The sequence below is a fragment of the Eulemur rufifrons genome, chromosome 7 (genome assembly GCF_041146395.1).
Source record: "Eulemur rufifrons isolate Redbay chromosome 7, OSU_ERuf_1, whole genome shotgun sequence".
Taxonomy (NCBI): Eukaryota; Metazoa; Chordata; class Mammalia; order Primates; family Lemuridae; genus Eulemur; species Eulemur rufifrons.
In genome coordinates this window covers 225888051-225910871 of record NC_090989.1, presented here as the reverse complement: position 1 = coordinate 225910871, position 22821 = coordinate 225888051, and the positions used below count along the sequence as shown (strand labels likewise).

Sequence of the window (22821 nt, the reverse complement as noted above, 5' to 3'; positions counted from 1 at the left end):
AGATTCTGCTTACATTTTAAAAATATGCAAGCTACCTTCTTTGGAGAAATTCAAGGACATTTTTAGTTGAGGAAACCTGAGTTTCAATTAACCAAGCCAACCTATATACATCTCAGGTTTTGAAATCAAGATCTCAAAATGTTTTCTCTTCTTAGGTTTGCTATCAGAATTAGTCCCTAACTAAAACAAAAAACACGACACTGAGATCAGAATTTTGACTTAGATTATTACCTATAACTAACCTTAAGTTGCAAGAAACACCTTCCCTTTGGTATGATGTGTTAAAGATGCTTTTTAAAACACCACTGAATTGTACATACATAATATATATAGTGATTGCATAGCTAGCCAATTTCCTGGGTCCTAACCCTATCAAAGACTCAGTTTTTTTTTTTTTTTTTTTTGTTGAGACAGAGTCTCACTTTGTTGCCCAGGCTAGAGTGAGTGCCGTGGCGTCAGCTTAGCTCACAGCAACCTCAGACTCCTCGGCTTAAGCGATCCTACTGCCTCAGCCTCCCAAGTAGCTGGGACTACAGGCATGCGCCACTATGCCCGGCTAATTTTTTTTTTTTATATAGATTTTTAGTTGTCCATATAATGTCTTTATATTTTTTAGTAGAGACGGGGTCTCGCTCAGGCTGGTCTCGAACTCCTGACCTTGAGCGATCCACCCGCCTCGGCCTCCCAGAGTGCTAGGATTACAGGCGTGAGCCACCGCGCCCGGCCAAGACTCAGTTTTTAGTTTGGAAAATCCAAAGGTTTGACAGTGGGATAGTAAACTGGTAAATTTTTCAGGATAGAAAATTGGGTATGTCTCTGACTCAGAAATTTCGTTTCTGAAAATTTATCCTAAAGAAATAATCATGGATATGCACAAAGATTTAGAAATAAAGATGTACTTTCTCAGTGTTACTTATTATTATTTATAATGGTTATTTTCAATAAAGGAAATGAACATTCAACAAAACACTCATTTGGATAACTTTCAGAGGTTTTTAGATTGGTTAAAGAAATTATAGCATTCCACTGTATGTCTGTACCATCATAGTATAACAGTTATAATGTAGAAGATTTAATGACAAAGCCATAGTAAGTGAAAACATGTTAAAAATGAGCAGCAAACTGTCTCTGCAATGGGCCCAGTAGTCAATATTCTAGGCTATCTGGCCCAAGAGCAAAAATTGAGCAACTGTTCTTGCCAAAGGCTAATAATTTTTCTCCTTATTTTATATTTATACCTAAAAATGTGAAAACCATTCTTCACTGACAGGTCATTAAAAATGAGATTGTCTAAAAGGCAGGAAGGACAAACGCCAACATCCCAACAATGTTTATATCTCCAGGTAATAAGATTATAGGTGTTAATTTTCCTCCTTTTGCTTTTTTCTACTTTAGATGTTTTACTCTTATAAAAAGAAAAAAAGGCTTTAATGAAATCTTTAAATAAAAACCTTCATAAACCTATGAAGCAGAGTTACCTAATTTTACAGCTATCCAATAAAAACTTCTTGGCATGCCACTTATATTCACTGTGGTCCGGGCGATGGTATCTGAGCCAGTGCTAATTAGTGGTTTGCATGTGCCCCCAATGCACTGTATAGATTTTCAGGGCAAAGGTCTGTTCCCTGGATCCCACCTCCCTGGCACCATAGTTTGCGCAGAGTTGGTGCTCAGCAGCTATAAAACCTGTCCTCTTGCCCGGATAAGTTTCCTGGTCAACCGGGTAGCAAAAGGAGGCAGCAGGCAGAAGTCTGCCCAGAAGATTTGTTTTTGCTGCAGGGACCTTTAATAGGCAAAAGTTTGTCCTCAGAAGATATCTGAGTAAGTGAATATAAAACCTCATAGTGCTGAGACATGAGCACAGCTGGGGCCCATCCAAATTAGATTATTTTCTAAAGAGGAGAATGTGAGGTGGATAATTAAAATGCAAAAGGTGGGGGAACTCCAAACTTCCTTTTTGAGCCCTTAGTTTGATCGTCTCTCTCAACCCCTCTTCACCAGAACTGCTAAGCCACAGTCAAGGTGACTAGCTCTGTGCCATCAACCTTTCCATCATCTCCTGCAACAGGGGCAGCAAACTGTCTCTGTAATGGGCCCAATAGTCAATATTCTAGGCTCTCTGGCCCAGGAGCAAAAATTGAGCCACTGTTCTTGCCAAAGGCTAATAATTTTTCCTCCTATTTTATATTTATACCTAAAAATATGAAAACCATTCTTCACTGACCAGGTCATACCAAAACAGGTGGCAGGCCAGACTTGGCCTGTGAGTCGTAGTGTGCTGACCCCTGTCCTAGAAGATATTGATAAAGCCACAAACATGCTAAAATGCAAGTGGGAGCACAATACAATAGGTGAGGAAGCAGAGCACATGGACGATATACAAACAGGATAATAAGTTCTCGAATCCTTGAGAACTTATTGCAGTTGGTTTTGTCGGGTGGTGGTGACAGTGGTGTGTGCTTACATATTTAAGATCATCCATCTATTAGGAAAGCAGCAAAAGGTGTTAGTATTTCTAGGCTGGAGAAGTTTATGGAAGGTGAGCCTGTGAGTCTCTAAGCCAAAATGAGAGGGAAAAGAATATTGTGACCAAAAAATAGGTATAATTACTGAATGGATTATTATTTCGAAAGTCTTAATTAGTGGTCTGAAACTTCATCAGCCTGACTCAGGTGTGATAATACCAGAAGCCAAGACTCTGGCCTGAGAAGAGAGCCTGCAAGGTGATTGTGGCTGGGCATTCTGTAAGAGCAGCTGCAGCGCCCTGGGTTAAAACTACAAGTTAACAACCCATGTTTCTAATCAACAGTTTGGAAATGAGAGTCTTGATAACCCTGAGGAATCTGACTGCTAACTCCACAATCACGAGTTCTATCTTTGCTTTTAGGCAAGGCCTACAGTTAGTCAAGTTAAGGCCTCTACAATCTGCCAAACTATGTCAAATAAACCCCCTATTCTATCCATCTGCCTTAATTCTACTCAGCATGATAAAGAATAACCACAGTTTTTCTTCAGTGCATGCTGAAATTAACACAGTAAAAAGAGCTCCACAGCTTTCATTTTGGGGCTATGCAATAAATATGCAGGGTGGAAAGAGCTCAAAGCCAGGATTCAAACCCAATGCCAGACAGACACGGGTGTGAATGATCCTGGCTGTGCACTCATGTATGCAAGCTAATATTGACTGGTTTCCTTATGTATAAAATATCTTGAGAATTACCTAAACTAACGTATGCAAAGTGCCTAATAATACCTGGTACCGTTGTTTAATAAAAGTTAGTTCCTGTACCTTTTAAATGAAAACTCAGTACTCATCTTTATCACTCTAAAGTCACCAATTTCTAAAAATGAAAAAGAGATGGCCCAAACTAATGGTCCTGTTTAAGTGACAGACGAAAAATCTGGTCAGCCCAGTGTATCGGATCTGGCAGAAGCGAAGCCACCTGTGGCAGAGAGACATACTTACAGATGCAGGTGGGCCAGTTTGAGGAAGTCATGGTAAAGCAGACCAGTGGAAATTTGGGGTCCTGGGTTTTATTGCCAAAGTTTTACATGTAGTTAAGAGGGAACTGTTCTGTGTTCTTCCAATTTACTTTGATTCTGGAGTTCCCCTCTTAGCTACTGGTCACAAAAGTTGTACCCACAACGTTTTTAACAGAGCTAGAGAGGGAGCTAGGGAGGAAAAGAGAAAGAGACAGGGGTGGTGGGGAAGATGTCCCGGCATCCGTTTCCATGGTAGATTAGCATTTCCTGAAGCAGTGATTTCCTTTGCCTCTTAGAATTTACATGTGCCAGTGAAGGTAAACATCTCAGACCAGTAGAAATGTTTACCTTAGAAGATAAAATATAACAAACTCACCGGTCACCCACAGGACAGTCTTCAGTAAAGACTTAGGCACCAGCAAGTACAGTAATCTAAATGCCCAACCACATTGAGACCCTGGGAGAAGAGGAATCACATATTTCTCCCCCCTAGATAGCCAAGCCTAGCTCAGTGCCTGCTCTATAACAAACACTCAACAAGTGTTTGTGGGAAAAATCCTGAATTCAAAATGGTAAGAAGAAAAAACTACAAATCTCTCACATGAATATGAATTCTACCTGAGCTTTAGGATGCAACAGTTTTATACATTTATAAAAAGTATAAATATTTTCTGGGTTGGGCACAATGGCTCACACCTATAATCCCAGTACTATGGAAGGCCAAGGCTGGAGGATCATCCCTTGAAACTAGAAGTTTGAGACCAGCCTGGGCAACATAGTGAGACCCCATTTCTACAAAAAATTTAAAAATTAGCCGGGCATGGTAGTGTGTACCTGTAGTCCCAGCTACGTGGGACACTGAGATGGGAGGATCACTTGAGCCCAGGAGTTCAAGGTTACAGTGAGCTATGACCGATTGTGCCACTGCACTCCAGCCTGAGCAACAGAACGAGACCTCATCTTTAATTAATTAATTTAATTAATTTTCTGAAGACTTGGAACTTATACGCTCTGTGTTGGTGGCTCCCAACCCTTTTCAAGGTCAGAAAATTTCAACAGGAACTCTTCTTTAATTTATTCACCTACAGAGAATGACTGGGGAGCATATGCAGTGGTCCAATGCTAGTGGTCACCTAAAGGTTTGGAACCACCGGTTTATTCTTTAAATCAGTGCTCCTCAACAGCAGGAGAGAACTTATGTGAGAATCTCCTGGGAGCTCTTGAGGGAAGCACCCAACCCACTGAATAAGAACTGGGGGTGGCACCGTAGGGAATGGGAAGCGGGCAGGTATATTTTTTAAAAGCTCTCTTAGCATTTTTTTTTTTTTTTTTTTAACAGAGTCTCGCTCTGTTGCCCAGGCTAGAGTGTCATGGCACCAGCTTAGCCTCACAGCAACCTCAAACTCCTGGGCTCCAGTGAAACTCCTGCCCCAGCTTCCCGAGTAGCTCGGACTATAGGCATGCTCCACCACACCTGGCTAATTTTTTCCATTAATTTTTTCTATTTTTAGTAGAGACTTGTCTCACTCTTGCTTAGGCTGCTCTCAAATTTCTAAGCTCAAGTGATCCTCCTGCCTCGGCCTCCCAGAGTGCTAGGATTACAGGTGTGAGCCACCGCGCCCAGCCACTCTCTTAGAATTGTAATGCAGCCCTGAACTGTACTTCCTGCCCAAAATGACTGCTATGAGCCTTTTCCACTCAACCTTCAGAACAACCCAGTGAGATAGGTAGTGGTACTGTTGAGGAAACCACGGCTCAGTGAGGAGCCTAGCTTAAGCTGACACAGAAGGCACATTCGTATGTGAGAGCTGCAGTTTTCCTTTTTACTATGTTGAGTTCAACATTTGTTCTGATATGAATCAAATGCTGGCCAATGTCATTCTACCCAATGGCCTAGAGGCAGGTGCGTTACCTCCCAGAGTAATTTAGGAAACCAGTGCCATAAGAGACCTATTCGGATTCTTTTTTAAACCAACCATCAAAGTATTCCTTTAAAAGGATAACTCTAAACTCAACAATAAAAGAACTCACAATAATAAATGTTGGACAGAATCATTTTTGATGATGATTTTAAACAAAACACCCAAAATAAAAGATTGACTATCACATGCGAATTGTTTGGCCTTGGGGAAGTGCCTAGGACTCAGTTTCCTTGATGGTAAAGATGGAAACAGTAATATTAACTACCTCGAAGGGCGGCTGTGAAACTAAACGAAACGACGCACCTGGAGACGCTGACACAGAGTAAGGATCCCAGACATGCTAGTTGCTGTTGTTCTTATTATTTCAGAACATTCTTGATCATTCCTCCCCAAATGTACTTTGCTCAATGGCAATCCCAGGAGATCTGATTAAAACTAATATGAAATTGAGTTTTTTTTACCCCAAACTTGACCTCTTTAAAGGCATATATGTAGGACATCCTATCTATGCTCTGGGGGAGATAGGAGCCCTAAGAATCAACTCCAGAGGAGAAATGGCCCACTCATTTAGAAATCTGCTCTGTCCGGGAAATGTGAGTGATGAGACTGATAATCTCTTAGCTCCTGAGCAGAGGGAGGCCGGGGCACCCAAGTCGGGCATGCAGACCTGATGGGGATTCCAGTCGCTGTCGAAGATGACCACTGTATCTGCCGCCTGAAGATTTAAGCCCAGGCCTCCAGCCCTTGTGCTCAGCAAGAAAATGAAATACTGGGACCCAGGTTCGTTGAATTTCTTCAGCAAAGCGGCACGATCTTCAGACTTGGTGGTACCTGAGGGGATCAGAAAAATAAATTTGCCAATTAACTCCTGTCTCAAAATGGCACAGAACGAGACAAAAAGGCCTGCTGCCTTGAAAAACACATCCAGACTCCTCTCAGCACTGGTCAGATAATCCCCAGGGTTCTGTACTTTTGGAAAGAACTTTGAACATTGGCAATTAAAAAGAGAGAGAAAGCGTTTAAACATTTCTGACGGGGCACCTTTGCAACTTGACAAATTTTACAGAATTCTTACTCTAACCTAAAACTTAGTGAAAACATTTTAGGGATTTATTTCTGTACTTTAACATATCAAATAATTTTTAAAACACGCACATATACCTAACATGATTCTTATAATGGCTTAAAGCAAGTTTGCCAATAGCCATTAGAGTGAGGACTAACTTATGCCAAGAGAGTGGAAACAAAAGAAAAGCTGATTTCTACTACTTTACCATTTAGATTGCTACCGGGTATGGCCTGGCTGGGAAAACCATAAAATGTGAATAGAATATTTTTATCCTTGTTAGCAAGACTTAAAGCCACAGTAATCCAAAAAAAAAAAATATATATATATATATATAAGAAGTCTCCTAGTCTGTTTTTCACATTAACATTCTGCTCTGTTGAGTTCAAAGGATGCTAAATTAAAACCAATCAAACAGAACAGCACGTTATACACCTGGGGTGGTTCACCCAGAGTCTGAGGAGGCTCCAACACAGTGAATTAGCAGAGGATACCAAACTGCAGTTTGGTGCTCGCTTCTGGGGCACACTCACATTCCAAACGAGCCCTTCAGTCACTGGCTATGTAGCTGGAATGTATTTTTCTGGCCATTTTATGAAATGCATTATGGAAGGGGGTAAAAAAAAACCCACCACTATTCCACCTGAACATATTTCAGCAGAAAAGCATAGGTGCCGAGTTTTGAAAAAGGCTTTAGGCTGTTGGGAAATGTATATCCATGTTACCTGACAGTCCCTGACTGGCTGCTATACAAATATTATTTCTACATGTTCTGTTTTTTAAGGATGAAAATATATGAGCAATTTACTCCAGAGGATTAAGGCATTTAAGTAACTATAGCTAATGGAATCAAGTTACTATGAGGGTCAGGTTCTCAAACATGGGAGGAATCTGTTTTTCACGTTTAATAAAAATAACAGTACCCTCCTGATGAGGGGGAAAAATCAATTCCCTGCATATAACAAAGGGGGACCAGGAACAAGGGGTTTGAGGGGCTCTCCTCATTTGATGAAACAATGTTCTTTAGATTCAATTTACTTTCTAAGTTAGACTTTGGGTTTAGCAAACCCGTCAAATCCTGCCACAATGTGGTGTCTGAATTTAGATTTTGGGGCAGGGGCACTAAATGTGCTTTGTGGAGTGAAGTTTCAAACATGTGGAATTCCTTTTTTTCTTTTTATTTTCAGAATTGGCTTTCTGAGATCCACGTGAACTATTTGTTCATGATGCTAATGGAGACATATTCTGTTTTGCCATGAAACCTTCTCTCTATATCGTCTTTCTAGCTGCAATAATTTTTTAAAAATTAGTCACGTGGATTAATGGTTCACATATTTATCCCCTGCCTTAAACTGAATGAAAAGCCACAGAAACCAAAAACTATTTCTAATATGAGGAAAGAAGGGGCTCCCAGAGATAATGGCATCTGTTTCCTGATAGCAGGGTACAAAAACTGCCCATCTATTTACTCTGAGGGTAGTAGAAGTTCAACAGTGTTGATTAACTGAAAAATAATCAGTTAATGATCACATGTATTAAGAAATAAACGAATTAGGGGATATGCCTACTGGGATGAAATAACCCTAAGTATAAAATAAAGCACTGAAAAACAAAAGGAATATCAAAATTACTTGGTCAAAGGAGTTTTCAGGTCCTATGCCAGATACTTCAAGCAAACAGACCGACCATATATCTCGAGTATATATAAACTGTATAAATAGCTGGGAACTTGACAAATTATAAAAACAAACAAGATGAAATCACTTTTCATGCAAGGCTATGGCATTTCTTATTAGAAGGTTCAGATTTGCTGAATTACCAATTCCATTAGTCAAAGATTCCCAAGTCAAGCTCTTTGCTGACCATCAGCTATCTTTTCTATATTGCTCAGGGAGATTCAAACCACCATGCAAGAGTTTATCCAAAGGCAAATGTTCCTTGCAGGTGGCAGAGGATTTAATGTGCTCAGTACTAGCCTCAGTCTCATGGACTTTTACACTTTGATGTAGTACATAACCTAGTATACGAATACAATTAATACCAGGGGCAATTGTGTTGAAAATTACAGAATTTGCCAGAAGGAACACACTGCCAGTCTTTGACGATTACTAATTTTAACTTAGTTTCTGCTGCTTTTAGAAAATTTTGTCTTCTGGGATAAAACTTCACCACTTGCTCTCACTCAAAAATCATTTCCAGTGAAGATAAAAACTGTAACAGAATATTAGCTAAATCTATTCATGCAACCATAATCTTTGCAGAAAAAAATATGCTTAGCTTTCATCAAGTGACTTTTTTTTCCTGAAGTCAAAATCTGAGACATCAAATTCAGCAATGAAAATGTGAAGTCATTTTAACACTTGAGTGATGGGGGTGGAGGGAGGGAGGTGCAGTTGGAAGTGTGTGTGCTAATTTATCGATGTGTATATTGATTATTTGTCCATCAATTCTGTCAACCCCTAAAATGAATGGCTGCTGTTTCTTATGCAAAGAAATCTGTATAGCCTTTTTCTCAATTCCATCTGTAGTATTTTATGGAACTTGCTTGTCTCCTTCAACCTAATAAGAGCTCTGAGAGTAGAAATGGCGAGTGGTTCATTCCTCTTGTATCTCTAGTGCCTGGTCATTTTCAATTAATCAATTTAAAAAATTTTAACTAAGTTCACAATCATTCATAAAATGCTGTAGCTAGAAAAGCAGCCTGTATTTCTAAAGACAGGGTATATCTCGCTGGATCTGCTAAAACTGAGCTAATTTGGAATCAGAGAGATCCAAGTTAGAAGCTGGTTTCACCATTTACCTTTGTTTTCTCATCTGTTAACTGGGGATCATAAGAGCACGTTAGTAAACAGGGATGACAGTACCTTATGTGTTGAGAAAATTAAGTTAATGCACAGGAAGGGCCTTGCCTAGCATTCCACATGGAGTAGGTGCTCCATAAATGTTAGCTATTATGACTATTATTATAGCTGTTATGACCATTATTATTAATAACAATAATGAGAGCAACCAATAGACTATTAAACAGAATCTCTCAGGCTGGCAAGAAAACATTAGAGTGATTTGTTTCAAGGAAATCACTTCTTAACAGTTCTATAGATTCAAACATTTCAATGCAGCAGTCCTCGGAGAGCTGAGCTTCAAAACGAAGTGCCACAAAGTAGCAAACAACGGTTGTATGTAGGACACCTGTGGGGGCTGTAAATCCAGGGGAAAAAATAAAGCCGAGATGCCCCTCACCTGAGCAGCAGGTAAAGCAGGGTTTATCTTTTGAAAGAAACCTGCTGAACTTTCCCCTCCTAGGGAGGGAGGAAGCCAATCAAAGGAGAAGAGACAAAAGAGGAGATTTGCCAAAAGAGAGAGACTGTGGACAATATGGCTATATCTATGAATTTAAAATGAACATTTACTTAGCCATTCATTGGCTTTCAGTGACTTTGGAAAGGACAGGTAGAATGATTTTAAATAATCAAATTTGTCAGAGGGTATAATTAATTTAAAACTTAATAATGCCCTAGGAGGCAGACCATAAAGTGAATTCACCTAATAACTCAAGTTAAGAGAATGTATGGCAAGCTGGAGTTTGGTATATACCCAATTATATCAAGGGCATAAGAGAGACAACATGTTGGACTGAAAATAAAACAAAGTCTTTTAATGGAACATAAACTTTAAATTTCCCACTTAGCACAGTAATACTGCATTAGGTAAAAACTGGTATTAGTAGTACTCTACTCTGTTGTACCCAAGGATTAAAACAGCATCCTGGCTGTAAATTAGCTCCTTTTCCTGCTTTCCACTCTTTGAATGCATTATCCCCTGCCATAGTAGAAAAACTTTGATATCCTCAATCTCTGATGCTTTATGGCTGGTATCCAAATCATAAATTTAGGGAGTATCCCTAAAATCACATTTTCTTCCATTCATATTTTCTTACTACTTTTTAGGACATGGTGTTCAAATTTCACTCTTAAAATCAGGCAAATATTTTATATAGTCTGCAAAATCTGGGAAACAATGAAGTCCAATCTCTTGACAATATAATGTTTTAGGCAGGTCCTAAATAATTTTCTATTTAGAAAAAGAGAAAGGTAATGATAATTAATTGAAATTAAATATAGTCTTAAATGAACGATTAAATTGTTAACGAAGAAAAGTGACACAGCCTTTATCCCTGTAAATATTCCTTAACAGAAAAAGTTAAAGGCTGGTCAACATATTCTATCTGGCGCATAGGTAACAATCAGTCCTGAGATCGAGGAGAATTTTAAAATTTTGGTTTAGTTTAACTGTGGTGCTCATAGGTGACTCTGACTTCATTTGAGTTGGTCTGTATGTGGGACATACAGCTGTGCAAATGATGTCGGCTAATTTGAAGCTGGAGGATGTAAAAATGTCTATCTAGAAAAACTGTGCCCCACCCTGCTAGTCGGTTCTTCCATTTTAACCCGCCTTTTCGGCTGCGATTGGATGCAAGTGTCCACCATCCCTTCATTTGCAGGCCTCTAAGCCTATACCTTCTGCACTTACCGTCAAGGCGCAGGTAAAGGAAGTTCCGAAAAGCAAAGTAATCCTCCATGATGGTCATGAGAGACGTCATCTGGCAGAAAAGCAGCACGCGGTGATTAGTAGCTCTCAATTTTGGCAGAATACGATCAAGTAGCTCAAACTTTCCTGAGGCCCGATACAGCTCGGCCCTGAACCCAAAAATGCAAAACAAGAAGACAGTATTACTGCTGTCTTCTTGAAGGATCCAGTACCGCTTTGCTTTTCAGACAGGGTCTTATACATAGTAAACGTTCAATAAGTAACTGTGGAATGAATATCAACTCCAAAGCCATGAGAGTATTTAGCAGAAAAAGAAAATATAATGTATTCAGACAAAACCCATAAATAGTGCATTGTGTATGCTAGGTATGAGGACATACTCTAGAAAGGAAAGGAAACAGTTTCATGTTCCTAATACTTTCACGGTCTCTCTCAATTCTCCCTCTATCACTTTCTCTCTCTCTGTCTCTCTCACACACACACACACACACACACACGTGTCATATTTCTTTAAGTCCCTCCTTAAGTATATAAAATTATTAATTTAGGGCACTTAAGATACATTTAAATATTTATTGAATGTACTATGTACCAAGCCCAATGCTAGGCATGTGTATAATGATAAGCAAAATACAGTCTCTGCCTCCAAAATGGATAACTGCAGTAATTACAAACTGTGCTAAGTACTATAAAGAAAAATAGCAAGGTGCAACGAGACAACTCAAGCCACATGCGATACCCTCCTTAGATTAAAGCAGAGCAAACTTTGGCCCTGGCCTGCGGCGTGTTTTTATAAGTAAAGTTGTACTGGAACACAGCCACGCTCACTCATCTGTTTTGTCTGGCTGCTTTTGTGCTACAGGGGCAGAGTTGAACAGGTGTGGCAGAGACTTTATGGCCCACAAAGCTGAAAATATTTACAATCTGGCCCTTTACAGAAAGAGTTTGCCAACCACTGGTTTAGAGTGTCAGAGGAGACCTCCCTGAAAGATAACATTTTAGCTAAAACCTGAAATAATAAGTGAGAAGATGTCCAAGTGAAGAATGGGGGGTGTGGGGTAGAGAGGAGGAGATTCCAGGGAGAGGAAAGAGCATGTGCAAAGGCCCTGAGGAGGAAAGGAGCCCAGAGAGTCTGAGAAATTGAAGAAAAAAAAAAAAACAAAAACTGGAAAGTGTGGCTTAAAACAATCGAAGCAAGAATACTGGGACAAGCACAGAGAGGCGGGGGTGGGCACGGGCACAGGTACTGCAGGGCTCTATTAACTACGCTGAATGGTTTACTTTCAGCATAGTGGAAAGCCGTCGATGGCTTTAAAGCAGGGGAGTGACAAAACCTGGCAAACCTTTTTACATGATCACCATGGACCCTGTGTCAGAATGGACTGGGAGGGGACAACAGTCCTGGCTTGTTGTAGCATCCAAAAATATAACGGGAGCATGAGATGGAGAAAGATGCCATGATACAGAGAAAGGCTGAGGTGGGCCCTTTTTCCTCTGCAATTAATTCACCACTTAGTTCTTTTATCAACAGAGCTATGGTATATTGTTGAAACTTTAGGGTGGATATTGTTTGGAAAACTTGCCAGTACACATGCAGTCTGTAACGCTGAAATGCATCATTGGGCAGTTGATTTTATCATGCAGATTATGTTATTTCTAATAGATCTCTTTTCAAAAGTAGGACTTCCTGATGTCCATCCCCTGCTCTGAGAACTATCCTCAAAATACCCTCTGTAGCCACGTTTTCACCACACAACCCTGGCCAAGCAGATGGGAGCAGGAATGACCACAGGACCCAGAGGAAAGAGAGGTTAGGAGAAGCAGGGAGAGCTTAGTGGCATTGCCTCTGAATGGGTTTCAGTTCCTGGTTCTTAGCCCAGCGACATTGTGTGTCCTTAGGATCCAAGAATGACACCTATATCCTAATAATAAAATTTCCCCGGTGCAAAATAAGCAAAACAGAGACTTTCGGCTAATGCACAGCATGATTCTCTTCAATATCCATTGCTAATGAAAAACGTTTTTTATATGGGCACACTCTAACAATTTACTGTAAAATCAGACACATTTATAGCAGATGAGACATTTCCTATCGTGCACGTTCATGTTAGATATCAATGTGAAAGTTAATAAGACAAATTCTTTTCAAGCCCAAGCTACACTTTTGGTTATAAGTAACAACCTTTGGAGCTTCAACAACATTTTTAGAGCATGAGGATACCATTAAGTCTATTAAATGAGATCTATGTCCTTTGAATAGCCACTTGCTCAAGGCAAGTAGTGATTTATGCCAGTGAAGTAAAAGAGAATGCTGATATCATTTTGCTTAACAACTTCTGCACCTCTGCTGAGGAACAGGAGGGCTAAGGAGGCTGGAAGTGTGTATCTGCAAGATCGGAAACACTGTAGAGAAAAGGTGTTCAGGTAGGATCAACAACGTTATTTTTTTGGAATAAAAAACATTTTAAAATTTACCCATTGATGACTCCATTTGAATAGCCCAGGTGTTCAGCAAAAGATTCCTTTAATAGAGAGAGAAGAAAGTGATTTTTAAAAAAAATGTAATTATTAACTTAATGATTATTCTTTTAGTGACATCATCCTATCTATTTCTACAGTATAGTTAAAACAAACAAAATAGTTTATTAATAAGCAAATACTCATTACAGGAGGAATCAGAAACTCAGTGTCTTTGAGTTCAGACTTTTGTTCCAACAAAAACATATCCTCTGAGCTTCTTCAAGTCTCTAGACTCTCATACTCAGATGATACGGTTAGTTTACTCATCAAACAATGTTTGAGCATCCACTGGCCCATGGCTGAGCCTGTAGCTGTTTCTGGGCATCCACCCTCCAGGAGTAGCTGCCTGTAAGGAGTTCAGAGTCTAGACCCAAGGAAGAGCTCAATACTAGCAAATCAGGATTAATATGTAAACACAAATATATGTACGGCAGAAACATTTAGCAATAAAAATAATGCAATTATATAATATGTTGTAATTCTTAGTTTGGTGAAATCCTAACATCCCTTCCATACTGTGTTTTTCTCTATTACGAATAAGGCCCTAAATGTATACCACCCCCCAGGTGTGTCCCGCTTCTACTTTTAGAATACAGAATTTATTCACATAATTCCCTCCTTGCTGACTCAGAGGAAGAAACAGATGACTGTTCTGCACGTGATTTCTCCATTCTGACTTTATGGGAATCAAGACCATCCCAGGGACAGAGAGCAAGTCACACCTTCATGTCAGCACCCGCTCTCTCCCTTTTCTGCTCTCCCTCCTCCCCTGATCCTGCAGCTCCTCCTCCAAGGGGACTGGCTCTTTCTCTTTGGGCTTGACAGTGACTCTCAAATATGCTCATCATTTATGGCAGGCCCCAGCCTCTCAGGGTGCTGCCCTGCAGCAAAATTAACACTGATAAACAAAGGCCAAAAACAGGGCTCCAACCCCTAGAACCACACCTGTACTCATTGGGTTCCATCCCTGTCTCCAAGCAGGGTTGTAAAATCCAGAGATGGTCAGTGTCAATGGATGGTGATAAGATTAGACGTCAGCATCATTTTAAAAATACAGTTTTCATTTCAGTTTAAAGATCCCCAGGGAGGCAGTGAGACCAATCTGAGACTGAGCTTCTGGTATGATTTAGGATGAACAAAGGCGTGTGGCAAACAAAACACAACAAAGGCAAATGTGCACCCCATCCCTGACCCATAATTGTCAATAGATTCACCAGTAACTGTGGATTTCTTTTTTCCACGAATAGACTCCTGAACGATTTTTTATGTTAAAAAAAATTGCAAATCGAAGTCTGCCTTTCTACTGATTGCTACTTAAAGTATAAATACACAGGCATTAGAGGGCATGGTCCTTAAACTTGCTTCTTCTGCAGTGCCCCCTCCACCCTTCCCTGCACCCCAGGCAGCAGCTGGAAGACAGAAGGCATCATCTCCCTTCCTCCCGACGTGGCCCAGCGGGTGTCCAAGGGTAATTTTTTTACGATAACCAAAATGAAATAAGATTGACACTTAACATCCATAATTTCTAAGTCCCCAAAGCCTTCTACAGACTGGAGTCTGTAAAAGGAAAAATGGGATGGTGAGTGACAGGCGAGTCTGACATCACCCTAGTCATTTTCGTCATTAAATCTTTCTTCCCGTCCTGTCCCAACCCAACAAACACCCACCACTAAATCATTGATACCTTACATCTATTTAACACACTATCAGTTTATAAGATGCTTCATGTTATTGCTTAAAAGCTGATCCTCCTGCGAGTCTTATAATCTGTTACTACCCTGGATTACAAATCAAGCAAACCACAGCTTAGATATTCTGAGTGACTGACCCCGATCCCAGTTAAAGTGGCCTGAGATCTGAACTCATTGTTGCCCACTGGATTCTCCTTCCACTATATGTCAAATAACTGTGACTTGTGGGTGAGACTTTTTTTTAAGTGTTTTTTTTAAGATGGCTGTTGTCATTTTACTTAAGTCTATAGATACTCTCCCCTATGTCTGTAAAAACCCTCCCCTATGTCTAGGGATACTCTTCCCTGTGGACTTGAAGGCAAAAGCAGGGTCTTTCTAATTCCCCAGGACTCTAGTACAGGGAAACCATGTATAATAAATACTCTGACCCAACAAGTGCAATTGCCAAATAAAAGCGAGAAAAAAAAAAAAAAGACTATTTGAGGTCAAGAATATTTCAAGTCAATTTTTATACTGTGATTAGGTCTTAATTTTCCAGAAGTTTCTATTTATATTTTTAGATAAATTGCTGCAGACACTGGAGCCCTGCAGTGATGTTCTGTTTCCTGTTCATTCTGCAGTAGAAAGCAGGCACGACACTGGCAAATAATCGCCACCAGGACCATTTGTCTTAGCAGCAACACTGAAAAATGGAGACCGCAATTGTGGCTTCTTTTCATTCCTGCTTAAGTCAATTGCTCCGACTGGGGTGAAACACTGTCAATTTAGGAAACTTATTCACATGTAGTAAGCAGGGCACAAAATGTCCTCTTTCCTAAAAATAGCTTTCTAGAGACCCAAGCATTAGGATAAAAGCACGGATTTACACTGTCACAATAGAAACAAGAAAGGAAACATATAAATCAAAGTAACAGACTATAGTCAGTGTCTTTCACAAAGAAAATATTTAAAAAACATCTTTGTCATTAACAGTTATAAATATATTATCTTAATATTGTTCAAGCATCCTTCTGAGGAAACTTGATGTATTTATCATTATCTTCAGTTTCAGAGCTCCTACCATAACAAGGTAATTCACAGTCCTTATCAAAACCTACGTAACAAGCCATTGCTTACAAAATTTTCTCTCCACTTGAAATTCTGTTATAAAATTCCAGATGTTCACATGCTTGGTGCCAATGAGAGAGAATCCACAACCAGAAAATTTATGTTTGTTAATTCTGCTTGTTGAGCTATCAGATCACTCAGTTTCAGCCTCCACAGACACGTGTTAAACCTGTTTTTGTTTTTGGTTTTTTTTAAGGGCATTTGGAGGATTAGCACAATCAGAACCAAAACACATTGTGAAGACTTACCTCGATGTGCTGAAACATATATGGGTGATTGCAGATTTTTCTCAACTGCATGATAGTGTTCATAAGTGTCTTAGCACCTCCTTTTCCCTAAGAACAAGAGGAAAGGGAAAAATAGAACAAATTACTAATTTATCAGATATTTCCAATGTTTAAAAACTGGGCTTCTTTTAGAAAGGACAAAATGCCACAGGTCTTCTCAGTAACACCATGTGGTTCAAAGCTCCTGTTATTATATAGAAGTTTCTGGGTCAGACAGAACATCTTTCTCGTGATTAACTCATCCTACAAAGAAGGTGAACCTTAAGGTATTATGTCCAACTGATGCTTTTGTGACACGACCATCTACTCCCTAGGATTCTGGAAGAGAGAAGTGCAGAACAGATGCCCAGGGAGTGAAACTGGATTTTAAAACCTTCTAAAATGCCACCCTAAGCTTAGGCAGAATATATTTTCTGCAGAATTGACATGAGCAGAGCTAACTATTTTGGTAATACGAACATACTCCTTCTTTCTTCCTGTCCCAATGCAGTTAAGAGCTTCAGAGATTTTCTTTGGCAGCTACAGTAGCTGCAAAAGAAGCCTAGCGATTTACTTTAACAAATCAGCATCAGCAGGGATGCTTCCTGGGAACAGTCAATGTCACAGCCATGAGAAGACATAGCCCAACACCGCGAGTTGCATCATTCTCCGCAGCGTACCTTCTTATCTTTCTCAGAACCATCTGTGAGGAGGATCCCCTTGGCTTGCATATGGCGATACAGAATCTTCTGCAGAGCTGACATGTCACACTTGATCACATATTCCACCTGGGGAAAAGAGAACAGTACGTAGGCAAAAGCAGCGGGGAGCTGGTGCCTGTTCTAAGAAGACGATTGAGACACGGCTACTGGTGTCACTCCTGGGAGCATGAAGGTATCCCTGTTTCCCCTTCTTGGATTCTGGAGTTGGGGAGAGGGTGGGATGCAGGTGGTAGAGGAGATCAGGGTCATTATTATTAGAGGTACGATTAGGAGGGTGGTTCCTTCAAACGGTTATATATAATTGAAGCTAGAGTCATGTTTTCTGAAATTTTCTAGTTTCATATTCAAGAGAGAGAGTGGCTGTTCAAATTAAAAAATGTTCAATATAGGGTATTTTTAGTACTTCTCCTGCTTCCCAACTATACCCTTTCATAAGAACAGAATTATTTTAGGAAAAGCAGTGACTGGCCAATATCCTATGATTTTCTTTGTAAAACATTTTTTAAATGGTCACATGTGGCCATCCCCAATACTAGTTTTAAAATGAGATTTATAATAGCCCTAAGGTGACTGTCATTAACCTCTGCTCTTGAGAAATGACAGGATATAACCTAGTGAGGACAACAGGTGGAGAAGAGAAATTAGTCCCAATTGGACACAACTTTATGAACATCCAAAGGAGGACAAGGCCTCCTGTGCAAGCTGAAATACCATAAAAATCCAATTTAAAACTCTTAAAGGGAATTCACGTGCTCATGGTTTATCACACACCTGCAATGCTTTACCATACTCCTAATGCATAAAATCTGCCATGATTATTTCCTATGATTGTTTTTCTTTATTAAAAATAATCCTAAGAATACAAATGTGTAATTTTCATAATAAACATGAGATTAATGCCTAGAAATATGCAGAATGTGATTAAAAGTAAATCAGCAAGCTGACTAATGGTTAATAAACTAATTAAGAATGATCAGGTTCTTTTCGGCTCCGAAGTCCAGGGACAGGAGGTCACAGTTGAAAAGAAGTTGAATATTCATTCAATTGTTGCTCTAGAAGGAACCCATCAGGCCGGACGGAACCACAATTAATAGTCTTTTGCCAGTCATTTTAATGCATCAAATCAGATTACAGAAAAGCTTGCTCTTCTGCAGAAAAGTTAAAGAAGAGCAAGTAACCCACCAAAAACATGCTTTAGTTTTTAATGACCTTCTTGGCCAAGGAGAAAAAAAAAATCTCCAAGTTTAATAAATAAATATGCACTTAATATAGGCTTTGTATCTTAGGCACCTGATTGTGTTATATGTTTAAAGTATTTCTCCTTTTCCTTTTGTAAACAATTTTATTTTTTTCAACTTTACTGAGGTGTGATTAGAAAATAAAAATTGTATATATTAAAGGTGTACAATGTGAAGTTTTGATATATACAGACATTGTGAAATGATTACCACTGTCCTTCTGCTTTTTTAAGGACTGGTAGCTCACAAAGAAATTTGATCATGGTGAAGAAAAATGTTAACTCCAAACTTTAACAGGAATAATAATAAAAAGTGTATCAAAGACTAATATTATTGAGCTCTTTCTGTGCACCAGGCCCTGTGCAAAGTGCTTCATGTGCCTTCTCTCATTTACCCCCAACCAGAGCTCTACTGAGACAGTCACAGTTAGTGTCCTCATTTTATAGATAAGGAATCCGAGCATCAGAGAGGTTTAGCTACTGGCCCAAAATGATACAGGTATCCACTGGTACAGTTAGGATTTGAAACAGAGTGCACTCTTTTAAGCTCCATGCTAAGGATGGCCAAAGAGACTTTCAGGCTTCCTACCTCTGCCTGATGTTCACCTGAACCTGAACCTCCCTGCTAGCTCATTCAAACCTTCCTGAGCATGAAAGAGATGGATGATGGTTGTTTTAAATGCATTAGAGGATGGCAGATCCAGAATTCGGGACAAAACCCTCAACCCCCTTCCCATCAGTCAGCTACTGTTAAGAGCTGAAGGGAAAGGAGTCTGGAAGGCTGGACAGACATGTGTGATGATGCCATGGAGACAGGGATGCCAAGCAGCCTCAGAAAAACAGCAGAGAGGCGAGCTCCCCTCCAGGATCTGACAGCTACTCTTAAAAGGTGAAGTCTCCTTCCTCACACAATTAGGGGATAATAGAAGCTGGTTTGATACACATGATCACAATCACTGTTACAAACTTCACAACTATATTTTATATTTGTTTCTAGAACCTTCCCAATCAACTCCAAGCTATTTGGTTTGTTTTTGTACTTTTCTCCAAGCCTGGGATGTCCTTAGTCTTAGGGCTCCTTTCTAAATCCTACTCTACCTCAAGGGCTCTTTTTAAGACCTTCCCCAATTACCCTATCAGCCAAAGCAAATTTCCCTTTCATTTCCCTCCAAGGGGTTGGTCAGTAAGCTTTTTTGATGGTGCTTCCCTGTCACAAAGACGTGCTAAAGTACATCTCCCAATATCTGTCTATATGTGTATTTATATATTACTATATGCATGTACTAGTATTAATGTCAAGATATGAGTTACTTTTAGGGCAGGGGTCAATGTTAAAGGCAGTTGACTTACATCCATATTGCAAGGTGCCAAGTTTGATGACATATAATATTTTTGGTCAATTCCAGCCCAATTACCCTATGATGCAGTTGATGAAAACCCACAGTAGGAATGGGAGAAGAGGCAGGATGGCCTTCTTCCCATTGTTCACCTAGGCTGATATTATTCATCTTGTTTTCAACCCACGCTTCTCTGTAGAATCCTTTTAAGCCCTTCTGGGGACCAGGGGTGTTAGTTTAGTTAAAATCAGATCACACTAAATCCGCTTGTCTGGGTACAGGGAAACCCACAATGCCTCACAGTAGGCAGGAAGTAAATGAAGCAGGCAGCGAGGATGAACGGGCTGCCAGATGCTCCAGGTGGGGGAGGGAGGTCCTCTCTCAGGCTTCCTCTGGGATAACTACACGGTCTACTGCAGGCACACAACTGACTTTCTGACACGTAAATACCTACCACAAAGTATCTGTATATCAAATATCAATACAGCTTATTTTTTTAAGAGAAAAATAAATATATATGGTTGTTCAAACATCTTTCTGCACCGCAAGAGATTACCAGCAGGCACCCTCTGCCACACGGACCCGTGTGTGCACTGCAGACCCCTGCCCTAGGATACTTCCATGACGACGGGGCCTTTCACTGCTGCTGCACCGTCATTCGCTGTGAGCAGACCTCAATTCCGTTCTCACACCATGCCTCCCATTTCCGGTGTCGCCCCCGCACCTCCCTCCGGGCGGTACAGTGCAATGCACGGAGCAGGCAATCGGTAGCTGCGGGTGGGGAAAAGGGACGGGCAGAAGTAGACGCGCTGGCCGGCAGTGATGAGGGCAGAGGAGTTTCTATAATCGTCCTGCCAACTTCAACTCTGGTGGGTCTGCGTTCACCGCCCACCCCGCCCGCCAAAAACTGTGATAGCACCTGTTTAGAGCAGGAACGTGAAAAATGCCTCAAAATATACTATTGCAGCAGCAAGTGAAATTAGTGACTTCCTAACCAGGAATGATTCCCCCGTAAGTTAGGCTTGTGGGAGCCACTGGAGCTATTTTTGTTCAAATTACATGTAAAGCTGAGGTGCTAGCCTCAGGTACGTGATCATTATCTCCTAAGGATTCGTATGTTAGAAAATGGTCTCATTGGTCCCTACAAGTACACAAAGGAGAGGATTATATTGGCCCAGACAGAGTCTCTTCTCATATAACTCTTAGAAATATTTGAGTTTTATTCACAGTTTCTACCTGAATACTATTGTTCATTTATACTTTCCCTTCCAAAAGAGTGTATTATTGGAACAATAAACCTAGACTACTGTGTGTGATATGTTATCACTTTGTGAACTCAGATTTTTTAAACAATACAATTTAATTTATGGAAGTCCCTGGTTCTGGAATCTATGGCATGAGAAAGGCTCAAGTAATGGTAATTATACTAACCATTACAAACCTTTATATAATGAATACACAAACTGCTGATCTAAACAAAGCTTGTTTGGTGTTTTATACAAATTATATAAGAATCGAGGTTGATTTTAGGTAGGTCAACCTCCAGTTAACCTCAGACATAATATACATATTTTAGCATAGTTAGACATCAATATATACACAGCCAATTACGATTACAAAACGAATCCCACTTACCAAGCCAAAGAGTCTGGATTTTATCTTGGAAATGAGGGTAAAGAATTTTCAATATTGCTTATAAAGTTATTTTCTGATCTATACTTATAAAGTTTGGATCACGAATTAAGTACAAAGGGGAAAATAAAATACACCTATAATCCCACCACCCAGAGATAAGCATAATTAACATTTTGATGGCTCTTGATGATATGAATTAACAAGAGTCAGCACCGACAACGTTAAATAGGAGCCAAATCAAAAAATCAGTGTTCATTTAGCTTAAGTTGTTTTTATATAATCCCCTTTCTATTTGGCATTCTTTCTAGAGTACAAGAAATGGACTTTGTGCCAGCAGCTTGGTGGTGGTGGGGGGACACAGTGCATTCCCTTGCTCATTAGGTGTTTCATTAGACTAATATTAAAACTAATTTTCCTATGTAGTAGAGCTGCACTTATCCAATTGTGGCCTTTATATGCCTGCTTTGTTTCACCTGAGAAAGAACATGAAAAGATGCTCAACAACATCAGACATTGGAGAAATGCAAATTGAAGTTACAAAATACCACTACACACCTATTGAAATGGCTAAAAATGTTGGAAAACTGACAATACCAAGCACTGATGAGAATGTCGAGGACCTGGAATGCTCATATATTGCTGATAGGACTACAAAGTAGTTAAGACAGTTGAGAAAACAATGTGTAAGTTTCTTATAAAGTTATGCACGTGTTGACCATATGACCAAGCAATCATACCGCTAGGTATTTACTCAAGTGAAATGAAAACCGATGTTTACACAAAAACCTGTACACAAATATTTATAGCAGCTCTATCCATAATGATCAAAAACTAGAAGCAACCCAAATGTTCCTCAGCTAAATGGGTAAACAAACTGTGGCACACCATATAATAGAATACTATTCAGAAATAAAAATGAACCAACTATTGATACATGCAGCAACTTGGATGACTCTACAGACACATTATGCTGAATGAAAGAAACCAGATGCAAAAGGTTACATTGCCTTATTCCACTCATATGAAATTATGGAAAACGTAAAGCTATGGGATGGATAACAGATTAATGGTTCCATGAGGCTAAGAGTAGAAGGAGCATTTGACTAAACAGGGATAGCACCAGGGAATTATTTTTGGGGGGGGCATGGGTAACGGAATTTTTCTGTATTTTTGGTTGTGAGCATGGTTAACATAACTCCATGCAATTGTCAAGACTCAAAACCACACACCAAAAAGAGTAAATTAAAAACCACTTTCCTAACTGACTCTTTTCTTCATAAAAACATT

At 39.8% G+C, this 22821-nt stretch overlaps 1 protein-coding gene across 7 annotated transcripts in view; it reads right to left on the bottom strand.

Annotated features, from left to right (window-relative positions):
* SMARCA2 (SWI/SNF related BAF chromatin remodeling complex subunit ATPase 2) overlaps nt 1–22821 on the bottom strand; it is a 164546-nt gene that overhangs the window by 67419 nt on the left and 74306 nt on the right. For all 7 annotated transcript variants that reach the window (XM_069476443.1, XM_069476448.1, XM_069476450.1 and 4 more), the window contains exons 20-24: nt 17284–17391; nt 16586–16672; nt 13495–13541; nt 11002–11168; nt 6073–6236 (exon numbers count right to left, since the gene is read on the bottom strand). In XM_069476443.1, coding sequence (XP_069332544.1) covers nt 6073–6236; nt 11002–11168; nt 13495–13541; nt 16586–16672; nt 17284–17391 — 573 coding nt within the window. The remainder of the gene's footprint in view (nt 1–6072; nt 6237–11001; nt 11169–13494; nt 13542–16585; nt 16673–17283; nt 17392–22821) is intronic.